Genomic DNA, 26,701 nt, shown 5'->3' on the forward strand with positions numbered 1-26,701 from the left:
GGGATACTAAATTTAGAAGAGTTCAGTATTCACATGCTGCAAAGATATCACAGTGTGAATAACAAGAATTATTCACTCACTCGCTATAACTCAATCTCGTGATATTTCTTTCAATTAATGATTTTGTTTCTCGGCAAGAAAAAGGCAGCAGGTATAATCGGTCTCCGTTTAGGTCACATAAGGACTGGTACACAGATATAAAAGTACATATAAGTACTACTTCATGTCACTTCAAAGAGACATGGCATCGCCCTCTTCTATGTACTTGTTATCGTCATGGAAATATAAGTGATAGATAGTGTAAATCAATGTTAAAGAATGACAACACTGAAACATTTCCAAATTTGGCAAACTTTGAACAACAATTTAGCGAGAACATATCTTTGGTATCTTTGGTGGTACATATGCGTGCAACAATCTTTCCAAAGAAACCGGCAGGATTTCGCAACAAATATATTTTCCTAATGCTTTTGAATTCACAACCAATATCAACAATTGGTTCTTTCTCCTTATTTGTTACCTATTATTTGTTAGTATACCCGTAACAACATGCATTTCATAAGGTCCTTTAGACGCTACTGCTAATCTGCTACATCCAGACCAGCTAACTATTTAACTATCATCGAAGATGCACAGACACCATCTGTAATCTATCCATGAATTAACAGTAATCGACTTTTCTTATAGGTGTATAGAACACATTCTTCAACCACTGAAAGACAGCATATTCGAGACATACATTCTGTAAGTGGAGGGTGCTAAGTGGAGTGCAGAACATGCCAACTTTTTCATGAACACCTGGTGTTATCACCGATTTTCCAAACGCCTTGCATGTATGTCTGACTACTATTTTTGTTTTACCTCCTGACGGAACGTTTTTTTGATGACTGGATCTCATTCTGTATTCCTTGTTGCAGTGTAGTGTGGCATTGTTTATACCTGGGGTATTTCTGTTTAAGCTCCTGCATCCTCTTCACAAGCTGGATTAATAGCTGGACTGACAGTCTGTGTGGCATTGGTCGTTGGCATTGTAGTCGTTGTTGTCATCATGATTAGGAAAAGATACAGATGCATATGTATCTTGCAAAAAATAGGTAGGTGTAGTGTTTGTAGAAAACCATGGCAACACAGTTTTGCATGACAACTCCAAATGTGTATTTTCAAATGTATTCATGAATGCATGTTGCCTCATCATAAGCTTGACAAAAATAACATACCAAGGTAAAGTATAATGCAGCAATTCACTGGGACATGAAAACAAATATGTAAACAGGGTTCATGTATTAACTTGCTCCTTTATAAAGAAATTACCAAAATTCCACTGACAAGTTCGGCATGACAGTGTCTTTGTTATCTCCAGGGGCGGTGGGGTAGCCAAGTGGTTAAAGTGTTCGCTCGTCACGTCAAAGACCCCGGGTTCGATTCCCCACATGGGCACAATGTGTGAAACTCATTTCTGGTGTCCCCTGAATACTGGAATATTGCTAAAAGCGGCGTCAAACCATACTCAATCACTCACTCACCTTTTTTCTCCACAGGCTCAACAGACACACAGAATGCGTAAGTACCAGTGTTTTCAGTAAGAAAAAAAGTCCTGCACCCCTAAAACGCACACCTCCTGGAATGTTGCGTGTGGATACAGCACAGTTGTATGCCCGAGCCACGAAGTAATTAGACATAACCACTGAATGAAACAAGCATTCGACATAATCACTTGTTTCCTGTAACATTCATAGTTAGTCAGGGACACTTTAGGGTAGACTCATCTGTTGTGCATTGAATACCCTGAAACTACCATTAACACTGAAGTTAAGGCTGGAATTGGTATTATTTATCAGTTATAAAACAAACAATGAATCATCTTTAGTCAGTTGTACAACGAACAGTTATGTCTGTCCTCCAGCAATAGAAATACATCAGAAACAAGAAAGATATACAAGAAAGATATACAGATTTCATATCATGTCGTCATCGTCATCTTCAATCAAGTCTTCAACCCAAGATTTATATTTGTACAGTTTTGAAAACATGTCATGATATATATGATACGTGTCTTGTACTTGCGTCAATATTCCTTGTTTCTTTGGACCCCACTGCATATGATACAGATAAGTAATAAATCGTGCATACATCTCTTTAAAAGTGATCCAGATTAATTTCTTCAGTTTGGCTTCTATCATGTCTTCGTTTAACTCCTTTTCATGTACAGCTCTCGTTTCTCATCAAGAAAGTCTTTTTTCAGCTCACGAGTACGTGAATACAATTGTCTTATACCTTGTTCTTCGAGATCAGCCATCTTATTTTTCCTCTTTATCATGTTGTGTGTGACATCACTTTACGATTCATCATCATCATTTTCCGTTTCAGGACATTGTTTATCGTGTAAATGTCTTTGTAAGTTGTGGTTATTGCTAAACACCTGTCCACAATAATCACAATCGGGCAGAGGACGATGTGCCTTCACAGCAGAGAAGTTGTCGTCTTCCTCCCACTTTCTTTTGAATCCCACTTGGGGTATCCCAGGTGGACCCACTGAAGACTTTTCGGAATACCAGTTTCTTCTGTGTTTTTGCAAATCATGCACGTCTTGAAACATGATTCCACAGTCATCACAGGATGGCAGTTTTTCTTCATATGTCTGCTCAAACTGAAAGTCTAACTCAGACTAAATTGTCCTGGCTTAAAGGTCTCCTTTTTAACTGAGACAAAGTCGCAAATGGGGAGGTGTGTGTGGTTATAGATCTACGAACAAGTGTCCATAAGGTTTTGGGTAACCCTTTGAAACTGGTCCATGAAATATGTGTAATTTTCTGGATACATTTGCCTTGACAAAGTCATGATGGGTTGTTTATCAACAGGGTTGTTGAACAGAAGCAGATAATGACAGTTCCTTCGTTGTGTGGGATCCTTTCTGTAATACAAATTATGGTTCAAGGCGATCACTGAGATTATGATGATTACTTCCTTCGGTAAAAAGATATGTAATGCGTGCATCTTTGCTCGCTGTCGAACTTAAGTCATCGAGCACAATGACCTTTACAACACTAGGGTCCAGAAACGCATCCTTTTCGAGGTGAGAAGGAATGCCTTGATGAAATTCAACGTAGAGATAAACACAGGATTGAATGATGTTATACAGTGGCTGCCACCGCTTGTAGAGCCATATAATACGTTCAGATTAATGTTCATCTGCTCTAGAATCTCCTTCACTAAGTAGGTTTTTGCACAGGAGGTGGGTCCAGAGATGATCATGGTATATGGATATAGTAGCCTAAATGCTTCCAGTACTTTCTGATGAATGTTGTTGCTGTTGAGTTGAGTTGAGTTGAATGTTTTTCATTAATGACTACGTCACATCGGCATTATTCCAGCCATATAGTGACGAGAACAAGTTTGCATTAGTAAACATTGTAAGTACATACTCGGAATGAGTATTTTTCCAAAGACATATATTAATTACATTGTCATTTAAAAGCAGAGAAAGTCATAGCATCAAATTTGAAGGCAGGCAATTTGTAAGTCACATTTCATAGTTACAATTTATGGTTGTTACATTTCGCAGTTACAATTTATGATACAGATCAACCTCCCTCAGGTAGTTCACTATCAGATGAGCGCCACGCTGGAGAACAAATCTTTTAGGTTTGTTGCATCATAATGTGAGTCCCTTGCTGACGATAAGATCGCAAGAGACACACATGGGGGGTCCATCCCCATCCGTTTTCAGCAGATAGTCATGTGTAAATCGACTGTGGCCAATACCACATCGTCGTAAAATTACCTCATCACGTCTTGACTGACAACCCAAGTAGGTATAACCGATTGTTGGCTTCAATTCATGGAGTTTGTTTCTTCCTACTTGAGTGTCCCACCTCTTTTGCATCAGGTCCCGAGTATAGCTTTTGATAGTGGGTTTGAAATCACTGTACGGGATTAGCAGTGGAGATAAGGGCTTGTCAAGAGCTGCTTTTGCTGCAGCATCAGCCTTGGTGTTACCTGCTATGCCAACGTGACCCGGCAACCAGCAGAGGACGATGTCACATTGGCCAGTAGAAAGGTCGTTGTAAAGTTCTAATATGTCCAGGAGTGAGTGAGTGAGTTTAGTTTTACGCCGCACTCAGCAATATTCCAGCTATATGGCGGCGGTCTGTAAATAATCGAGTCTGGACCAGACAATCCAGCGATCAACAGCATGAGCATCGATCTGCGCAATTGGGAACCGATGACATGTGTCAACCAAGTCAGCGAAACTGACCACCCGATCCCATTAGTCGCCTCTTACGACAAGATAGTCGCCTTTTTATGGCAAGCACATGGTTTGCTGAAGACCTATTCTACCCCGGATCTTCACGGGTCTAATATGTCCAGGATGATTGGGTGACTTGAAGTCACATTTTGAAGTGCTTGAAGGCAGGATAATGAATCTGTAAAAACGATGAAGTTTTTGGAATGTTTTTGCTGTTGAATGTAGGTCAAAGCTGAGAAGATAGCTTTGGCTTCAGCGGTGAAAATGGAACTGTTGTCGGGGATCCTAGAGATGACAGTCTTGGATCCAATGACTGTAGCGCTGGCAACTTGGCCATCGTCCTTGGATCCGTCTGTGAAAATGGATCTATGGGTGTTATACTTCGAACGTAACTGGTTGTAAATCTGTTGGAACACCATCGGATTTGTTTCAGACTTTTTGAGTTTGGTGAGGGTAAGATCGATCTGTGGTTTCACCATTTGCCATGGTGGTGAGGATAGAAGTCGGTAAGGTGCAATGATGTTGAGATCAATTTTAGCTGCAGATATGTGTGGTTTGATCCTGATTCCAAGTGGTGGAACCAGGCTTGGCAGTTTAGGAAACAAGTTTTCATAGAGCGGGTTGAAAACACAATTGTATGCTTTATTGGACTCATTTGAACGTAATTTAGTGATATACTGCAGTGAGAGTTTGATGCGGCGTTGTTCAAGGGAAGGTTCATTGGCCTCCTCATATAGACTGTCTACCGGAGAGGTCCTAAAAGCTCCCAGGCAGAGCCTCAGCCCTTGGTGGTGGATAGATCTAATTTTTCTAAATTGCTTTTGCAGGCTCCACCGTAGACAATGGAGCCATAATCTACTTTACTGCGAACTAATGATCTGTACAAGTGAAGGAGGGTGGTCTGATCCCCTCCCCACTCTGTATTTGAGACTACTTTTAGCAAGTCTAGAGCCTTCAAGCACTTTGTTTTCAAATATTTTATATGTGGTAAGAATGTCAGGTGGCGGTCGAATATGAGTCCAAGGAATTTGGCCTCTTCTACGACCTTGATGGGAGTACCATCTAAAGCTAGGTCTGGATCCTTGTGTGGTTTGTATTTACGACAAAAGTGAATACAATTTGTTTTAGATTTTGAAAACTTAAAACCATTTTCATTGGCCCATTTTTTGATTTTGTTAAGGCAGAGTTGTAGCTGCCTTTCTATTGCGTGCATGTTCTTACCATGACATGAAATATTGAAATCGTCCACGAAAAGGGACCCATCAACACAACTGTTCAGGACGTTAGTGAGGCTGTTAATTTTGATGCTAAAAAGTGTGACAGACAGGATGCTGCCTTGGGGGACGCCCTGATCTTGGTGGAAATAATCAGACAATGTGGAACCCACCCGTACTTGAAATTGTCTGTTGTTTAAAAACTGAGATATGAACTGAGGTAATCTGCCCCTCAATCCAAACTCATGTAAATCCTTTAAGATACCATGTTTCCACGTTGTATCGTATGCTTTTTCTAAATCGAAGAAGATGGATACATTATGTTGTTTGTTGACGATGGAATTTTTTATTAAATATTCCAGACGCACCAGATGGTCAATGGTACTTCGTTTTTTTCGGAAACCACATTGGAGGTCACTAAGGAGGTTATTGGTCTCCAGGTACCAGATGAATCGATTGTTTACCATGCGCTCCATGGTTTTACAAACACAGCTAGTTAGTGATATAGGACGGTAGTTTGAGGGGTCGGTATGATCGCGGCCAAGTTTTGGTATAGGGATAATAATGGCGTTGTGCCACAAAGGAGGAAAGTTGCCGGTTGTCTAAATGTCATCAAATATATTGAGTAGAGTTTCCAAACTTGAATCAGGAAGGTGTTTCAGAAGCTGATAATGAATATCACCAGCTCCTGCTGTAGTGTCGTGAGCCTGCCCCAGGGCAGTACGTAGTTCATGGAGAGAAAACGTTTCGTTGTAATCCTCACCGTTATCAGAGTTAAAATTGACAGATTTCTTTTCTTGTTGGGTTTGGTATTTCTGTATTCATATAAGCTTATGCCTGTTTACCAATCCGGTTCCTCTCTTTGGAAATAAATATGCTTAAACCAAAACAGGCTATAGATCGCCAACAACAGAAAGTAGATCAACATACAAGGGACCATGGGGACTTACAGTACCTTTGCTACCTGCATGGACCCTAGTTGGATTTACACCATCCCTTCAGCTGTTGGCGATTGTACGAAATGTTAGCCAAAATTAAAATAACAAGAATACTACGTTTAAAAATCCTGGTAAGTTTAAATTGACTTTGAAAATGTTGGGACTTACGTACCCTCTTGAGAGGACGCTAATTTTACAATACTTCAACCCCCTTGAGGATACAGCCACTAACAATCTGAGTTATTAATTTAAACTTCCAATCATAAAAGGCATGCTTGCCGTGATTCTTTCATCACAAGGGATACAAAACGGAGGATCTTCGCCTTTCAATAAATATTCGGGAGTATATCTAGTATGGCCAAAGCGACATCCTTGCATAGGGACCTCTTCAAATCTGGACTGACAACCCAAGTAGGTGTAACCGATATAGGGTTTCATTGCATGTAATATATTGATACCTACCTGCGTGTCCCACTTCTTTTTCATCAGATCATGGATGTAAGTTCTAATGCTAGCTTTGTAATCAGAGTATGAGATAAGAAATGGTGTCACAGATTTGTTGAGTGCTGCCTTAGCAGCAAGATCGGCCATTGTGTTCCCGGAAATGCCAGCATGGCTGGGTAACCAACAAAAGACGATGTCGCATAGGCCAGTAGCAAGTTCATTATAAAATTCAATAATTTTTATTAAAAGTAGATGTTTACAAGAATTATTTTTAATGGCCTGAAGGCATGAAAGAGGATCGGAAAAGATTATGCATTGTCTATATTTACGGTGTTTATCAATATATACTGAGTCAAAAAAGAAACTTCACATTCTTTCTTCAGGGCACTATAAAAGAACAAGATATGGTAAGATGGTTAAATTGTTATTATTTCATTGCTGAGATCTGTGTGATGTACTCGATACACTGACAGTGCCATAATCAGTTCCATTAAGCTACATCCCCGTTCCAAAACATAGGTATACAGAATTTCAAGTCACAAGAATACAAATGCGAAATGTCGCAGTTCAATATCGTGTATGGCCGCCCGCGCATTCACCACTGCCAAACACCGTCTCCTCATCGACTGCCCGATGCTTGTGAACACGTGATTGGGGATTCTGCGCCATTGTTTTGCAAGGCAGCCAAGTTCCTGCAAATTCTGAGGTTGGTTCCTAAGACCACGGCCTTCTCCCAAGTGCATCCCAAACGTGCTTTATTGGATTAAGGTCAGGGGACCTCGATGGCCAGTCCATGACGCTGATTCCAACGCTTTGAAGGAAATAGTTTCGTGTCAACATCGCTGGCGCGCCGAGCATTATTATGCTTGGTAGACCTGGGCCATGAGCCGCCATGAAAGGAACGAGTTCAGGGTGAGCACCTGGTCGCTGCAAGCAGCAGCTGTGAGATTTCCACGGATGACCAGAAGTCGGAACGGTTGTTCCCAGAAAGCACCCCACACCATGCAACTTCCGCCCGTAATCTGTCGACTTCCTGTACACAACATTGGGCATACCGCTCACGACGCCGTCTCCAGACTCTATGCCTGCCGCCCACGAATCTGAGGGTAAACCTGATTCATTGCTAAAGACGACTCGATTCGAAGTCTTTCTGGGTCCATCGGAGGTGACGTTGGGCCCACAGTAGACGCTGACGCTGATGAAATGGCGTCAATATTGGCCCACGATATGGACGCCAAGAATAGAGATTGGCAGCCCGCGAACCGATTTCGAATGGTCTGTGAGGACAGTCGACCTCTAAACATCTCAGCCCTGGTTCGTAGCCGGCAGAAATCTGTCACGTAGGTGACGTAGGACGATTTGACGGTCTTCTGCTCGTGGACGCCACACGTGGACGACCTGACCTTGGGCTTATCAGAAGTGGTGCCAGTTTGTTGTAGACGACCTCGCAAGTCATACACAGTACGGCGGCTGCATCCCATTGCTCTTGGGCGACGTCAATAACTGATCTTCCCGCTTGCAACATGCCAACGACACGTTCCCGTTGCACATTTGACAATCGTGGCATTTCAAGTACCGTTAGAACTGTGGTTTAAAAGTGTTTTTTCAATTCTTGAGGCCAATGCAAACACGTGCATATGAAGAAAACTTCGATGCGAAGATCACGTGATCGACTGCACGTGCAAAACCTGATTTGGCACTAACGTCATTTGCACGACGAATGAATGGGTTTGAGTGGGTTTGCTAACGTTTTTCTAGAGTCGAAAGATAGGGATCCCATTTCGGATACTTAGATGTATCATCAGATAAAAATTATTCATTATTTTTCAAATTACATTTTGTGAAGTTTCTTTTTTGACTCAGTATATTTAAGAGCTGATAATATGGCGTTAGCTTCTGCTGTGAAAATAGAGCTCTTATTGGGCAATCGAGAAGATACTGTTTTGGATCCAATGACAGTGGCACAAGCAACTGCGCCACCGTCCTTTGACCCACCTGTAAATAAGGATTTGTATGTACTATATTTACTTTTTAATTGATTATCTTCTTGTTTATATTGCAATTTATTTGTTTCCGATTTTTTAAAAGTTGTCAGTGTTAGATCAACTGCCAAGGAGGAGAAGAAAGCAGACAGGAAGGAGATGTATTCTCTAGTTCAATGCCAGCAGCAGAAGGAAAGGTTTTACTCTTAGTCCCAGAGCCGGAACAAGAGAAGACTTTTTATTGTATAGATCCTCATAAAGAGGATTAAAAACACAGATAAATGCAGGATTTGACTCAATAGAATATAGTTTTGTTATATACTGCAAGGATAATTTTATACGGCGTTGGTTAAGGGATGGCTCATCAGCCTCAACGTAAAGACTGTCAACAGGAGAAGTTGTAAAGGATTCGAGACAAAGTCTTAGACCTTGGTGGTGGACAGAATCTAATAGTTTTAGGTTACTGTTGCAGGCTCCATCATAGACGATGGAGCCATAATCAAGTTTGGAACAGACCAGTGATCGATATAGATGGAGGTGGGTAACTTGATCCCCTCCCCATTTAGAATTTGAAACCACTTTCAAGTCAAGTGTCGTCAAGCATTTAGTTTGAAGGGATTTAATATGTGGCAGAAACGTTAAGTGTGAGTAAAAAATTAGACCCAAGAACTTGGCCTCCTTGACAGCTTTGATGGGCGTGCCATCTAGAGATAGTTCAGGGTCTTTATGTGGTTTGTATTTACGGCAGAAATGTATTCAATTAGTTTTCGATTTAGAAAATTTAAAGCCTTTTCAAGACACCATTTATTTATCTTGTTTAAACACAACTGCAGTTGCGTTCAATAGTATACACATTTTTACCACGACAGGAAATATTAAAATCATCCACAAATAACGACCCATCTATTGAATCGTTTAAATGAGAATACTAGACAATTGCAATAATTTGCTGGGTGAAAGATAAAGTCATCAGAAACATGTACCCCAATATTATTTTAAAAATATGGTTTATTATGTTTTTATTGTGAAAAAAGTTTCTGTTATCTGAGCTTCGGTCATTAAGCATATTCCACTGGAACTCACGTGACCTTTCCGCTCATGACATCGTATGTGACAAGCGTCCGCCATATTGCTAAAGAGCAAGCGCTACAGTAATACAAATCGTGTTGTTTCTGTCGTTTTGTAAATTGAACGATGGTATATTCCGTCGTCTGGGGATGCACGGAATCATCGAACAATGGAAAGAGCCACCATTTCTTCCAAGTAAAGAGACAGATTTAGGCAGGAGAAATGCTCCGATCATTCCGAGTCGGACACATATGAAAGAGACATGCACACATGGGGTATGAAAATCCCAAAGCTAGACTGAAGAAGGAAGAAGTACCCACGAGATTCATTTATACTCCATCATTCCATGTTACAAGTTACTGTCAGGGCTATTTTTAACATAAGAAAGATTAAAGTCCGATTGCCAGTCGAATTGCCCCCCGCTACAAATTGTCCAAGCAAATTTAGTCAAAGTGCCCTGAAGTTTTGGTCAAATTGCCCCAGGGGGTAGTCAAATTGCCCCAATGTATTTAAAATGATTAAATATAGGCCATAAATGCATAGTTTTTGTCAACATTGATATTATGTTCTTAATATAGAAGTTATTAGGAAGTAATATTTCTGATAAATGTTCCATTAGTAAACTCATATCTATGTATATACTTTTATATATATATTTAGTCATTTTAAGTCATTTTGACCAAATTAGAAAGAATGACTCAATTTGCTGGGGCATTTTGTAGCTGGGGCAGTTCGACTGGTACCCATGAAATATATATTATCGAAATTAGTAAGAGATTTCACATGAGCTTGAAAATATTTCGCTTGGTTTGGAGCCCTAAATACTGCAGTCTACCTGAAACATTGCCGAATACAACGGCAAATCATGAAGTACTTGTTTCTTTCATTGTTTTCCATTTTGTCCAATTACGTCAGCATCGGACTGGCTATTTGTCAGTAGTGTGTGCCGTGAAAGCTGTTCTGTATTCTCATTGGCTGACAACATGTCATTCTTAGGCTTTGACCGAGTACCATAACTATTTCCACAACCAAACACTGGGGAAACATCCATTGTCCTGACTAGTATTTTATAATACACCAGTTTTCGGGGAATAACTTATCTGCGTCGCGAAAATTATCTCTGCTCGACCACCCTACAAGTACCCATTTGACACAAAAGGAACTGCAATCACATTTTTTTAAAATTTCTTAGGGACTAGTCATATATTATAGGGGTGGGTTTGCTGGTTGGAACTGTATCACAGTTTGCTGACATATAGTATTCTTGTTAAGTGTTATGGTCTATATTTAAATGTATTTTGACCTCCGTTTTGCTAGATTCTTCTTCTTCATCTTCACTCGAAGATTGTCTTGATCAGGCCCCGAAATTGCTTAAATCTGTCATTTTGGTCTTAAGTCCAAAACATTGTCTTAAATCGGGGATCACGTACATTTTTTAGTCTTAAAAGTTAAGACTGAGATTATTTTTTGTCTTAAATCCTGAGACTGCTACATACCAGTCTTAAGACCTTTTTGGTGCCAAGTTGTTTTTTTCAGGCGCACATTTTCATAAGGTTTGAAAAGTTAACGTTGTGCGAGATTTACGCCCGCGTGATCCTGGATCTGCGAACGGCTATAGAATTACACAGAAATTTCCTATCCGTTTGTATAAATATAAATGCAATTCTACCATGACTTCAGTAAACACAGGATTGTGATTGGTTAATTAAAGTCATTCAGAGGTATATAATCACGCTGTTTTCCGTGCGCAATCATACATGGTTTACGGTAATGCACTATTTTTGTCTGCCCACTAACATGGCAGACACCAAACAACCTACCGATGCATCGATAAATTACGGCGATTTTACTGTCGGAAATTACACATATGTCTTTAAAGATGGATTTAGCGATGACGGGCTCGACTCACAACTTGAGTAAATCACAGCAATAGGTGTTTATACATACAAAAGTACTTCGAAAGCATGGAAACAAATATTCAGTCGAACAAGATCAAAACATCGTCTGCTTTCCGAAGTTCCGATTCTATGTTATGTCAGAATAGATCCAGCAATAGACTGCTACATAATTTCGGTGTTAAATTTATTATCAGCTTTCGTCAACGCTATCGCCACTGATCTTGATCCGGTAACGGAGGATGCATTTACATCGAACGCCGAAGAAGTTTTAATGCCTTCCGTCCACATAAATAAACAGTTGGGTTATCAATTCAAACAAAATGATATTTTGAAATTTGTACTGTTTCAGATTTAGCGGTAGTAAAACACAATTACAGAAACTGCAAACCGTTCTGTTTAGCCCAACATATTTTTTTTCTAAAAGTATAATATCGTTGAAAAAGTTATTTAGCTTAGTCATGATCCCTCTTATCCATTACACTGCTTGATCTAAAGTAGTCTATTAAAGTATAATTAATTACCTTACCGTGTTTATGCCAGAGGTACACCCTCGTGTCCTGATCCTTCTTTTCGGAAATATCACCACAAATCTGGCTCTTTGTCAACAGACTCGCGAACATGCCAGCGAATCCGATTCAATTTGAATTCACTACACTTTGAAGCCACTAGGTCACAAAACACTTTCCAAAATGTAGAAAATAATACCCGTAGAATCGAATTTGAGCACAAAGTACACACATGAGTGTGTAAGAGTCACCACAGCTGTCGCACGCGAGCGTGAGGTCGTGAAAAGATCTGTTGACAGGGCAAAATTCAACAGTATCTAAATTCGCACAACACGGACTTCGTTACAGCAAAAAGCCCTACTCTTAAATTTTGTACCAGTACCAGTAATTAGATATCAAAGACTATCTCAGTCATACAATCAGGTTAACCCTTGCGCAAACTGTCAGAGGCTCTCCTGTCGCATCTTTCCAGATTTGCGTAAATGTAAACAATGACTTCGAGAAAAGGTCAAGGCCATGAGGTTGTTGCCACTATTCTGGTGGGGAAAGGGTCTACGGTGGAATTTTCAAATGTGAACCAAGCTTTTAAACTTATTTGATATATGTTTTCCAACTTATCAGTTAATGATTGGTTATTGTTGCATTGAAAACAAAGCGTGATTTGTTATTACTGAATCTGGAGTTTGTTAGTCATTGACGGGTTTGCCACCAAACACCCGTTTCGGGCGATGCCACTTGAGATTGAATGCGAGGCCGCTTCAATGCATTGATTTCGTAACCAAAGAAAGAGCTCCACCTGAAATTGTTCATAAAATTGTCATGGTAGAATGGAGATAAACCTACTGTGTGGGAAAATCAGAGGTATATAACGAAATTATAATAGCGCTAAATTGTTCATTTAAAACCTCACGCTACGCGTTCGGTTTTAAATGAAATTTAGAGCTATTATAATTTCGTTATATACCTCTGATTTTCCCACACAGTAGGTTTAAGTCCTAAATACCCCAGCGGTTTGAGAAATAGACACTGTTAAATGATGTCCAAAATTTTGTTATGCGTTAAATTACAGTAAATTTCTCCGCTTTTGATCGTGCACCGATAAAAGCACTGTGCTACGATTTTTTTAATTTGGCATCTTTACGGAAAGTGTGAGCTAAGAAAATACAGCCTGATATCTGAACGACATAAGTATATATGAAATGGGATTATTTGCTTATGCATAACGTTATACGCTCAACATTAAAAATGACTCGCAATAAATGTCGAAAATGGATTTTCTTGTATGACGTCAAACGACGACAGAGAGGCCATGGACGAGGTCAATGTAACTCAGATCACTTGGAGAGAAATTGTTGTGGATACGGACGCTATATTTTCGTTATCTTTTGTTCACTGGGAACCAAACTATTCCAGTACAAAGTTCCCCAATGCGAGCAGAAACGTTTAGGTAGTTTCACAATTTATAAGAAGAGATGACAATGTACTACGTGAGAAAGCACGTAAAAGCGGATAAGACGTTTCTTTGTTTACGACTGTGTGGCTATTTCTCTTCATAAGTATACGATAAATTCGTTTAAAGATGCAAAAACATAGCTCTTTTTGTATGGAACTATCAGAAGGATGATGTAAGGTTTGTCAAATGTAAGACATGACATGGTCTATATTTTGTTTACAATTTTCGAAGAAATATAGTTACGGTTTGATATCCTGTCATTACAATATTTTTTTTAGAATATGAATTGATTATATTATCGAAAACAATGAAAGTGAACCGTAAAATAACTGTGACAAACGCCAAATATTATACATCACTGTTTTGTCAATAAAACAAAATATCCAAAATCAATGAACAAGACCATTCCTTTAAAAACAAGTGCATATACATTTAATAAAATATCTAAATCATTAGGTCTTCAGACGAAAGTCTGGAAGACCTACTGTTTTTACCCGAATTATTATTATTCTTATTATTATTATTATTTGTACCTTTTTTGTGACAGCTCTCCTGCCCTAACCGCTAGGTCGATTTTCATGAAACTTTCAGGGATTATAGCTTGTGTGCTGAAATTGATACATAGTCGAAAAAATCCCGACTTCCGGCTTCCGGTAAGGGCAGACAACCCAAAATGTCGAAATCTTTGAACCTGAATAACTCAAAAACTATAAGAGATAAATTGACCAAATTTTCACTCAATGTAGACAACATCATTCCCTAGCGACTCAACGCATAGCGGAAGTTGGCCGCCATGATAGATTTTCTGCAATTTTGGAAAAACTGAAATTTTTGCCGATTTCAGGGTTTTGACGGTGCCTGTGTTTGAAAATCTTCTTCTCCAGAACGGCATATAGTACAATCGTGTTCGATAAGCCGTTGGAAAGCCCATACTCTGGACTACTTAGTTTGCTCAAGGCATGTCGATATCTTGAATGGTTTTGGAGTTATCGCCCTTGGAAGTTGGTGATTTTTCTAAGACGCATTTTCATAGGGTTAAGAAAAAGGTCTCAACTCTGCGAAAAATCTATGTATTCCATTTGTCTAAGTACCATCCTCTAGGTAATTGGATGGGAAACATTTTTGCTTCACATCATGGTTATGTAAAAATCAATAGTAACGTCACCATTACGACCCAAAGACAACCTTCGCGATTTCGCAAATTTTCGCAACTTTTTGACGGTGCCTGTGTTTAACAATCTGCTGCTCCTGAACGGCAAATAATACAATAGTGTTCTATATATGGTTTTAAAGCCCACACTCCGGACTACTTAGGCTGTTCAATGCATGTCGATATCTTGAATAGTGTCGGAGTTATTGCCCTTGGAAGTTGGTCAATGTTTGGCGAAACGCATTTTTATAGGGTTCACAGCTCTGCGAAGACACAATGGATTTCATGTTTGAAGGTACCAAAATGTAGACAATAAAATGTAGAACAATTTTGCTTCACATTATTATTATGTAAAAGTCAATAGTTACGCCACAATTACGCCACAAACAGTGAGGGACATGAGGATTTCGCATTTTTTCAGTTGGGACATAACTAACTGAAGGAAGCAGCGAGTGTTGCTAGATTTTACTGGCGCTTCCTTCAGTCAGTTAGTTAGTTATCTCATCTCACAGGAGCGCCAGTAAAATCTAGCACTGCCCACGTCCTGGTTTACCAGTGCCCACAGAAATAGTTCCCTTTTTAACAGTAACTCCGTTGTTCTTAGGTCTACATTCAAAAGAGTTAGTGTTCTGGAATTGGAAGGATATAATCTCTCAAGAGGCATGTCCTTTGCTGTGCTTGGCTGTGCGTTCCTGTTTGTTTTACTGCAGTTTGTGTCAGCTGCATTGAATCAGCGCCAAATTAGGGCGTCAACATTTCACATTAACTGACATTTACTTTCTAGGTAATTCTATCTCAGAAACACTGTAATGGGGGATCCAGCTGGCGTCCAAAGAAACAGGATAAGTAAAAGTAGCCACGGAGGGTGTATATGGGGAAGTCTGAAGACCTACAGTATTGCCCAGGAGGCAATCCTAGTTTTCATTGATATTGTCGGTTTTTCCTATAAGGTTAAATTAAATCGCTCTTCATTAACCTGTTCATATGAAATTGTAATATTGGTCTGAATGGCAAATATTGCTCATGATAGGAACTAAAGTGCATGTTGCAGTTATGCCTGCGTTTGTTCTTCTAATACTTGTTTAATGGTTTAAAATATGGTGTAATACACTCAGTATGTCAATTTCTTAAGTAAATATTATTCAAACAAACAAAACCCTTCATAGAATAAAAACCGTATATCCTATATTCACGGATATGATATAGAACAAGGCTAAATGTAGAATTGATAATGAAATTAGTTTCATGAAAAAATATCTGAACGCTACACAAAATATACATTATAACACTGAAAGTGTCATCGGTGGGACGTGGCGATTGTGTTGACTCTTATTCAACCGACTTTCACCTCAAAGAAATTGCTAACGACAATGTTACGTATACGACATCACTACCGTTGACCGATTTCTTACAAAATGGCGGCTTCGCTGACATGGGTACACAGGATTTTGCGAGGACCTTTCCCTTGATTCGGAGGTCGTTTGTACATAAATGTGTGATGCAAGTAATCGGAATGAATCTGACTATCTGTGTATTGTCATATGTTTTATCGTTTTCATTGTAAGTAAGAGAAGAAGCCAGATATGCCGATCATTCCCGTTGTTGTTCTGCGAGATTTCCCGTCAGTCATGGCGTTACGCTGCACAGAAACTCGAACAATTTCGTATAAACATATCACATTACTGTATTGTATCTAGTTTTAGGGGCGGTGGGGTAGCCTAGTGGTTAAAGCGTTGGCTCATCACGCCGAAGACCCGGGTTCGATTCCCCACATGGGCACAATGTGTTAAGCCCATTTCTGGTGTCCCCCGCCGTGATATTGCTGGAATATTGCTAAAAGCGGCGTAAAACCAAACTCAGTCAGTCAGTCAGTGTATCTAGTTTTAATTTGCTATTTCTTGCAATGATACTATTTCCATGTAGGTTCTAAAAATATTGAGCATATGCATGCTACGAATAGACGATTGTCGAATGGGAGTCTGAAATTTGGGAAAATGCTAGATCTACACAGTGTAAAGTCTGAATTTTTCTTTGTTTACATTTCAACAAGTGTTGTCTTTCGCACACAGCGTTCGTTTTCATGCCCAATATCTTTCGTTTCATATTACCTAGACACTTGATTTTAATGACAAAGACCATTTCTTATTTGATACTAAAATGTATGAGGAATTCGGTGATGCATTTGTCGCTGCTGAATGTGGAATATACGTGATGTAATAGGCGTGTCAATACCGGCCTTCGCGAAACGTGATTTTGTAAACACTATCCAATGCAATATGGCAGAAAGCGCACTGCACTTAGGCGTTCGTGTTGGTGTATTTTCGAAAACATCCCAACCGTAAAGACACTAAAATTCACCGCGGCAGGGATAAAGGCGTCAGTTGACTTGTTTGGAACATTTCAGCAGGTGCCTGCTACTAAAGTATTCTCCTCAATTAATTAAGAGTGACCGGACATGATTACACCATTCTAAAATTGCCATGGTAACTGTCTTAGTCTTAACTAAGATTTTGTTGAGAGAGTTTCATGATCCAGTCTTAACTAAAATCTTAGCTAAGCAAATATTTTTAGACTTAAGAATTTTTGGTGCTAAGCAAATTTTAGACTTAAGATGTTTTCGTGATCCCGGGGCCAGGAACACCTTTACTGCTTCAGAATCCATGGACACTATTAAGTTTTGAGGTTAAATCAAAGAGGAAGCCATACAGCAACAGGCACATATGACGTCATGTCACGTCATACCTGTCTGCTCATTAACTGTCGGGTGTTTCCGTAATAGGCGGAAATACGAGTACGTTTTTTGTGTTTTTATTGCTATTTCACAAACTTTTTGGTCAGTTTTAATCACGGAAGGTGACGGTTAGAATATCCTTTACAATACATCAAAAGTTTTGTTTTTGCTCGTATTACCCTTTAATACTTTTGACAAACTATTTATCTTTATACTAAATAGTGTGACAGACAATGAGCTCCATACGGCTCTTGAACAAGCTCACGATACTGCTACAGGAGCTGATAACATACATTATCAACTCCTGAAGCACTTACCAGAACCCTGTCTAGAAACTCTTTCACATATTTTTGATGATATTTGGATGATATTTCCTCCCTCATGGCGTGACCCTATAGTATTACCAATACCTAAACCTGGACGTGATCATACGGATCCGACAAATTATCGACCGATTTCACTAACTAGCTGTGTTTGCAAAACCATGGAACGAATGATAAATAATCGACTTGTTTGGTACTTGGAATTAAATAATCTTATAACAGATATACAATGTGGTTTCCATAGAAACAGAAGTACTGTCGATCACTTAGTGCTTTTGGAACTGTTAAAAACGCTCTAATTAATAAACAACACGCTGTGTCTATCTTTTCGTCTATCTTGGAAATATAGTTTTTTAAGAGATTTACATGGCCTCAGATTGCGAGGCCGTTTGCCTCAATTTATAGCCAACTTTTTAACTGACAGACAAGTCCGCGTGGATTCTACCCTGTCTGATCATTACAATCAGGATCAGGGTGTTCCACAAGGCAGAATGGAAAATAGTTCATTATAGTCTTCCCCATTATCTGAATTGAAAGTAATAGGTTTCTTTTCTTGTTGTTTTTGATATTGTTGGAATTTAGGCACATAATTAGAAGAGGAAGAATGTTTAGTAAGAGTTTCACCCAGTTTATTCGCAATATCTGATTTATCAGTAAGTAATTGATCTCCATGTTTAAGATGATGGACGCTTGATTTAGCACCTTTACCTTTAGTTTTCTGGATCATGTTCCATACTTTGGACATGGGCGTTCGAGAATGTATTTTGGATACATAATTGTGCCAGGATTGGCGTTTATGCTGTTTAAATGTATGCCACGCTTTAGCATTTAAAATTATAAATGTATTTAAATTATGCACCATAGGGTGGAGACGGAAATAAGTTTCTGCTTTTTCCTTGCTTTCCGAGCTTGTTTGCACTCAACGTTGAACCACAGTTTTCGAATATATGGCATTGCAGAGGACTGTGGTATACACTCATCAGCTATGGTATTCAGTTCATCAGAAAAAAACATTTGATAGCATCAGGAACATCAATAAATAAATCAGGTTTAAGCTTGGCAGCACACAGCGTTTCATATAAAGGCCTTTCAAAATTCCATCTTGATGATGGAGGACCATCAGATGGGGTTACAGGTTTTAGTATAGTAGGAAAATGGTCACTTCCACAGAGGTCATTTTGGACTGACCATTCAAATTCAGTTAGTAAGTTGGAGTCAGTTAGTGACAAATCCAGAGCTGTATATGTTCCTGTGCCAGGATGTAAATATGTATTTGTACCATCATTATATATACATAAATTGTTATTCGAAATGAAATCCTCCAAAACCTGACCTTTCGTGTTTGTGGTCACACCACCCCAGAGTGGGTTGTGATCATTTAAATCACCCATGAGTATACATGGTTTGGGTAGTTGATCGTAGAGAGTTTGTAGATCAGCCTGCATACGAGTTGATGAAGGTGGAATGTACAAGTAAGTGTAACGGTCAAAGTAGTTCACACTGCAACTGCTTGAAGATTAGTTTTGAGTGTCACAGGGTTATGAATAGCATCATGCCTTACAAGGTGGAGAAAAATAATGAGATGCATTATAGTGACGGAAGTTAAAAGTATCTATCTTTAAATACGTTTCTTGCAAGCAAAATGTTGCAGGTTTAAAGTCTTGGACTAATAGGTGTAGTTCATTAAAGAACCACTAAACTTTGTTTTTTGTTACTCTTTTAACCATTACATATGAAAGATTTGTGGTTAGTCTTATGCAGAACACCAAATTTATTCTTTAAAAACTTGTGGTTAATTAATACCGAGCGGTTAAAAGTGGCCAAAAAGTCGCCTGCTTCTCTCTCGCCCGCCAACAAAACCACAGACAGGTTACGTAACTCTGTCGCCAGAGCACTGCAGTGACGTCATATGAGGAACGATTTTCAGTTAGTTGTATAGAAAATGTGTAGCACGCTCATCATTTTGATGATTTCTCGACATCAACGGCGACATGCCGAATCGTTGCTTTCTCGTCCAATTGCTCCTAGGGGTCGGGCGATGGTGTCACCATGCACAGATTTCCACAGGACCCGCAGTTCGTGCTAAATGGGTAATGTTTGTGAGTCTTGGCGGCGTTGTGGAAGCCTGAAGCGATATCTTACTTGTGTTCAGATCGCTTCACGGAAGTTAAAGAATCAAAACTACTTACTAATTCTAGTAAAATATGCATATGATTGATGACCATAAAGATTTTCTATGACACAACTTGTAACATAACGATTTCTTCCTCGGAAGTGAGGTTGTGGTCGAAGTAACAATAATATTGTAAGTAGTATTATATTGACACCCACCTCGCTGCCAGGAGAGAAATTGTTATGTTATATGCTATGTCATGCAAAATCCTATTGGCCATCAATAAAATACATATTTTACTACCAGTAGAAAGTAGTTTTGATCTTGTAACTCGGTGAAAACAAACCTAAATAGCATTTATCCACAGACTGGCGGATGTTCCCGACAGGGTGCCGCCATTTTTGAAAATCGTAAAGTCTGTTAGAATTAATGAGATTATAGTTTGTTTTCATCAAGTTAGAAAATCAAAACTACTTTCTACTCGTAGTTAAATATGTATTGGAATCATAACCAAACGGATTTTGCATGACACAACTTATAACATAACGATTTCTTCCACGGAAGCGAGGTGGGGGTCGAAGTCACAATACTGCGCGACAAATTCCTTCTACATTCCCATGGTTAATGTCCATCACCAGTATGTAGATACTAGTTAATGTGCGTCTGTATATTTGGTCTTATAATCCTAATTGGTTTATTATCATACTTGCATGCATTTTGAAACTAAATAAAAGCAGGCGATCTGCTGATACTTATAGTGAATTTATAACGGAACTGTAATATCTAGACATTTGATAGTTTGCCAATGTGAATCATAATTCGCACACACACCCTAGTGCATGTTATCTGTCTCATTACACTTCACGGCGAAAACAATGATTCTGTTGAATGCTACGACAAATGAATAAAAACAAAATGCAAATATTAAAATTAAAACAGATTAAAGTTATAGGAACAATATCAGGCCATTACCTTGTTCGAGGAATGTATCCATCAATATCCACAAAACTGTTCCAAATGATGTGTCTTTTAACAGTTTAATATACGAAAAAGTGATTCAGTATAGATTAGTAAATCTACATACATAAACACTACCTTTTGACAATTCCGCTGTGTAAGATAAAAGTAATTAATCAATCAGCGTGTTATCGGTTAATCCTTTGATCGATGTTTATAATGTTGAATATTTACTCCAGACACAAGAAATGCCAAATGGGAACCTTTGTCGGGTAATCTAAGTGTGTTACCAATAATTATACCTGTTATAAATTCATTAACTGACCATCAAGTGAATGATGACAAATAACATGTGTAGGTTTATACCACCTAACACAGGTAACAACAAGGGAGTATTAATTGCTGTATTGCATGTGAAAACTTATGGGCCGACACTGTTTGAGAATACAAACAGATTTTTACATGACATGATTAATTATCGAGGTAAAATGGGATCAATTTGGATCAGTCATTATACAAATAGAGCCTAACGACACCTGTCGATTTTGACAGAATCGTCTATGAAAACAAGTTGTAACTTCGGAAACTAGGCAAAGCAGGAGACAAAATTAAATGACAGTAGATTGTGAGAACATATAGCTTTAATTTTCCACAACAATTGTCACGATTTCAGGTTTATACAAGCCTGTAAACAAGATAGTTTAACCCCTAAAATGTAGATGAATTCTGCATCGGCCCCCAAAGCTATTCCTCATATGACGTCACAGATGCGCGCCGCTCTGATTGGTTGAAATTTCGTTCGTGGGTTAGAATTGTGCACTGTTGTCAAAAAGGTCGATTTAAGTCAATTAAAGGTCGAAATGAGTAGTTTTAATGACGGGGTTTCATTTATAACGATGCCAGTTAGTGATTTATGTATTTGTACCCCCTAGGGTTTATGTGACCTTTAAGATTAGTCTTCAGGCCTCTGCAGCCCCACTGGATAATATGTGAAGAAACTATTGTTTTGGAGGGTTTATTGAGGATCTTCCCCTTGCTTTTCTTTGAGGGCGACAAGCTATGTGCCCTAACTTGGATGTTTTTGGACACATCCATGTCCTCTAAGGATCCAATCTTATTAAAAAGTTGGATTTTGTCATTCGAACCTTTGGAGGCTCTGCCGCTTTGACATTTTTGCAAGTCATTTCTGGCTTTGATTTTATTTTTGGTAAGATGTTTCCGATTATTTTGAGATGGATGTTTCGGTATTGATTGTGATGATGATGACGATGATTGTTCTTGAGAAGATGACCGAGACTGAATTTGAACAAGTATTTTTTGAAGGGGTTCAGCAGTCTGAAGGGATTCAGCAGGCTGAGTGGACTGACTGGGTGAGTATACTTCAGGTTTATCTGTATCAACCCATGTCATAACAGTTTGGCACAGTGTTGATGAAGTGGACACAGCTGTTTTGTGGCTGTTGGCAGTGGGTGCTCTCGTAATTGAGGCATAAGATGTATTTGGTTCTGGGGTGGGAACAAGACGCTTCTTAGCATCAGCATGACTGATATTCTGTGTAAATTTAGTTTTATTGATCTCCATTTGTTGCTTCCAGATTGGACATTGTTTAGAGGAAGAAGAATGTGTCCCAGAGCAGTTGACGCATTTATTAATGGTATTATTGCAATCCTCAGTAACTTGAGTTTTCGCACTGCAATGAGCGCATGTTACCGAGTTGGTACAGGTAGTGACACCGTGTCCGTACTTTTGGCATTTGAAACATCTCAGTGGATTGGGAATATAAGTATCAACACCGATATTGCAATATCCTGCTCTTACTGATTTTGGAATGCTTGGAGAAGAAAAATGGAAGAGATAAGTGTGAGTAGGTTTTGTTTCTGAGTTTATACGAGTTGTAAATCTTTTGACAAAAATAACTCCTTGCTCTTATATTTCTGAGACGATGTCGAGTTCAATCATATCAGCAAACAGTCGATCTCGATCTCTGACAATCGCTTTGCTCGTGTTCAGAGTTCTGTGTGGATTAACTGAAACCTGAACTCCAACAAACAACTCGGTTGACAACAGGTTGGTTGATTGCTGTTTCCTGCTAGATTCTATAAGTAGGGAGCCTGAACGCAATCGTTTCATATTTCTTACCTCACCTCCGATACCATGTATACCTTTTGATATTGCAAAAGGGTTTAATTTTATAGGTGAGTTGTCAAGAGTCTCGATCACGAGAAATCGTGGCCAATATTCGATTGGGTTAGACGGTCGTAGTTCATCATCATCATTGTCAAGCTGACGTTAGTTAGTTTAATATGGTTCATCATCTGAGCTCCCCTTGCACCACGGAGTATCACAAGGACAATGCTAAAAACAAGTGGGCCTCTGACACCAAGGATACCCAGATGATATACTCCAGCAGAAGGATTATAAATAATTAATCCACCAGATTGGCCCATGAGCCATCGCCTTCTGGGCAGTAAGATTCTAGGCAAAATTAATATTTGTTGAATTTTTAAATCAATATGAATTCAGTGAAGTAATTTGACCAATACCCTTATCAGGATCATTTATAGAAATCAAATGTGTGCAATATCAAGTACAATGCACATGGCATGGCATGACCAGCCGATTGATTGAATCGGGCCCATTCAACCACCCGTCAAAATGAAGTAAGGGCCGAAATGGTGTGTTGGACAAAGGAACACTGTTCCTGGAACCATTGCCCTCAACCACCAGAATCCCGTCCTCCACCGACACAGGGCGCAACCCACGGCAAACAGGTTGCCCAAATCGGTCCCAGGATCAGCAATGGGGAGCTGTGGACCACAAGTAGTATATACAATGGGGGTTTTGGATCACTTTCAACAAAAGCCTCTGCAAAGCCTTATTTCCCAAATAAGGCTTTGGTCGGACCCTTAGCTCTTGCTACCATTACCCCTACTATGAAAAAGTTTGGGACGCCAGCGGGATACGAACTCCACATGTATACCCCACAACCGCGCCGTTTAACCGACTGAGCTACCGGGGACTTGGCTGAAGTGTGTCGGTTTAACGGGTCTATCCTGGGATAGCGAACTGATCATGTAGTATGTCGTGTTGATATTGGGATTACTTGGTATTTTGCTTGGGGGGTAACATTGTGCCGTACGGTACGATCAATAATTCGCTCTTACAAACCCTCTACCTGGCCCATCCCTCAAGTAGTACAAGTTAGGCTCGTCTGCTTTCATGTCCACTTTATCTATGTTGTAAGTTTTGACTGACCATATAGGATCGGTGGCTCGCTTACGGCTATCACCCTCGTGTTCCCCAGGCTGGTATAGATACCTAACTAGGGCCCTATCTGGTATCTGTTTCTCCTTCCCACACAATGGAGCAGCCGACTCTGCCACTATTGATTTTAGTTTGATAGCGTCTGCGGTTTCTTGCGGTGAGGCGGGTGGCTTCATGGTTGATTGCCGACACCACCTTGGGTAACCTCACGACCCATTCAGTCGATCTTTTCCCGGGTTGGCCATCTCTCTCTGCATACTGATGCCGAATAAGCGCTCAGCCAAAGTTCTATTGAATCTCTCAACTATGGCTTGGCTGCGATGGGCTCCAGCCGTGCCACGCCTGACCTTTGTATCGTGTTTGTCTAACAGGTGTGACCACGACACCCATGAACTCCGCCCGTGGTCAACTTGCAGCTCTGTTGGCCACGTCAGCGGGCTGCGTTTGTATATGCGTTCGAATCCTCTGGCTACCTGGGCCGAATCTTTCGCAGTCAAGGGTTCGGCTTCCTTGTAGCGACTGGCTACGTCCACTACGGTTAAGGCATACTTGTACCTCTTGTCGTGGGGTAGGAACAGTAGGTCTGCCTGGTGAGCGCTATTGGGTATGTTAATACCAAACTTCCTTCTAGGCGCGTGGCGTGGTGGCGGCAAATAGATCTGCCAAAGTGCTTGTTTTTCAAGCCACGCTTTGGCCTCCTCCGGGGGTACTCGCGCCATTTTAGCCAGCTTATGTACAGCGCTAGCTCCTTTCCAGTACCCACGCGGGCTATAGTAAATAGTCTCAAACTTTCTCTGGTTCAGTGACATGTCGTCCCGATATATACACCTATGTTCTTGGTTCAATTTTCTCATGCCCGTACGCGTACGTGTTTATCCCATCAATAGCTATCCAACGTTTAGTGTCCATAGGCGACAGGGGCGTCTTGTTTATTGTCAGTCCTTATATCCTATGGCCATCACTTCTAAGTGTGTTCATTTTATGTCTAAAGGTCACGGGTCTTGAACAGGGCTTCCTTGAATCTGGCGTGTTTGATGTGTTGTTTCACCGTGCTTCTTAACACCCTTAGCCTTTCGGATCTCACTATTGTCGGCCTTCAGGATGGAGTACATCTTAGGTCTCAAACCTATGTACTTTCGGCTATGGGCGTGCCAGCACACTCGTCCTTCATCTTACCTAGGACCTTTTATTTACCGTGCTGTGTATGGTATGGTCCTTGGGGTAGTCGCTGGTGTCATACAAATCGAGGTGTTTTTCATGTCCTCATTACCGTCCTCGGTTCGAATCTCCATCAGCAGGGAATCCGTGTCAGTGTACAGAACTTCATACCTGTCATCGTACTGTTTCTTAAGCTCGTTGTAGTAAAAGTCGTACATCAGGTGTTTGGATAAATCGAGGATGCTCATCCCCGTAAACAGGCGGTTGAATTTTATGTGGCTTTTCTTCATGTGTAGGGCAACTAGGTCATCGGTGAATATTTTGCTACGGTTGAATGCGGACTGGCTATCAGTCTCCTGAGCTTGTCTTCCTCATTCGACCGAACCAGCTTCACGGTCGCGCGTTTCCTCAGGTTCTCCATAGTCTTACCGAACACCGAGTTGTTCATGAGCTTATAGAGGTTTTCTCAAAGTCACTGGTGGCAAGCTTTCGGAGGTCTGTGTTCATTCTGATGTAGGGTTCCATCCATGGGCTCTGGTCGAACATGAGCACCCTGTGTATTTTGGTCAGCCTCATACCCAGCGACAGGTACAGCTGTAGGTTGCGATAGTGAACTATGTACTTGGTCTTATTCATTAAGTTGGGCACGAGTTTTTCAACGTCTGCCACCCGCCCACCTAATAAGTTATGTTGGTACTCAGACATCCAGTCTGGGTTAACCCTCATACGTTCGGGGGCTAGGGGGTAGCTGTTGTGTGATGTGTGTAATGCCTTGGGGTATTCTAAGTCAACCTCGAGGATATAACCTTTGTTCGAATCTGGTGCGATGCTCATAACATCGACCTCGTGTCACGCCCATTCGAATCCCCCTGTGGGTAGATACTGGCTCATAGCCCAGCCGTACAGGTTGTTGGCGTCGAGGTAGAGAATGTGATTGGTTGGCTTGCTTGGGTCGTAGCCCTTCACGTATTGATTATTTGCTTTTCGGCGTATCGTTTGGTTGCCATGGAGATCCCACCTCGCAAGCCTTTCTCAATGAATAGGTGCATGTCATAATCTGTAAGCAATTCCAACTTAACTCCGGTCTTTTTAAGCAAGGCATCCCACGACAGACCTGGGCTGGTGTAATACCATCGCGGGTCGAGTTTATACTGCTTGAAACCGATCGCCCTAAGCGTCTCAAACCGTCGGCTAACAGCAGTACATCTGTCCTCAAGTACAGGTCGTGATAGTCACCCAGATTCTCACAACCCAGT

The 26,701-nt window shown here is 40.2% G+C and overlaps 1 protein-coding gene across 2 annotated transcripts in view; it reads left to right on the forward strand.

Annotated features, from left to right (window-relative positions):
- The window catches only part of LOC124253578 (hemicentin-1-like), a 151,136-nt gene that overhangs the window by 101,776 nt on the left and 22,659 nt on the right, over positions 1–26,701 (forward strand). For both annotated transcript variants that reach the window (XM_046687378.1, XM_046687379.1), the window contains exons 9-10: positions 960–1,094; positions 1,539–1,560. In XM_046687378.1, coding sequence (XP_046543334.1) covers positions 960–1,094; positions 1,539–1,560 — 157 coding nt within the window. The remainder of the gene's footprint in view (positions 1–959; positions 1,095–1,538; positions 1,561–26,701) is intronic.

This window comes from Haliotis rubra, unplaced genomic scaffold (genome assembly GCF_003918875.1).
Source record: "Haliotis rubra isolate DU_JTF1 unplaced genomic scaffold, ASM391887v1 Scf545, whole genome shotgun sequence".
Taxonomy (NCBI): domain Eukaryota; kingdom Metazoa; phylum Mollusca; class Gastropoda; order Lepetellida; family Haliotidae; genus Haliotis; species Haliotis rubra.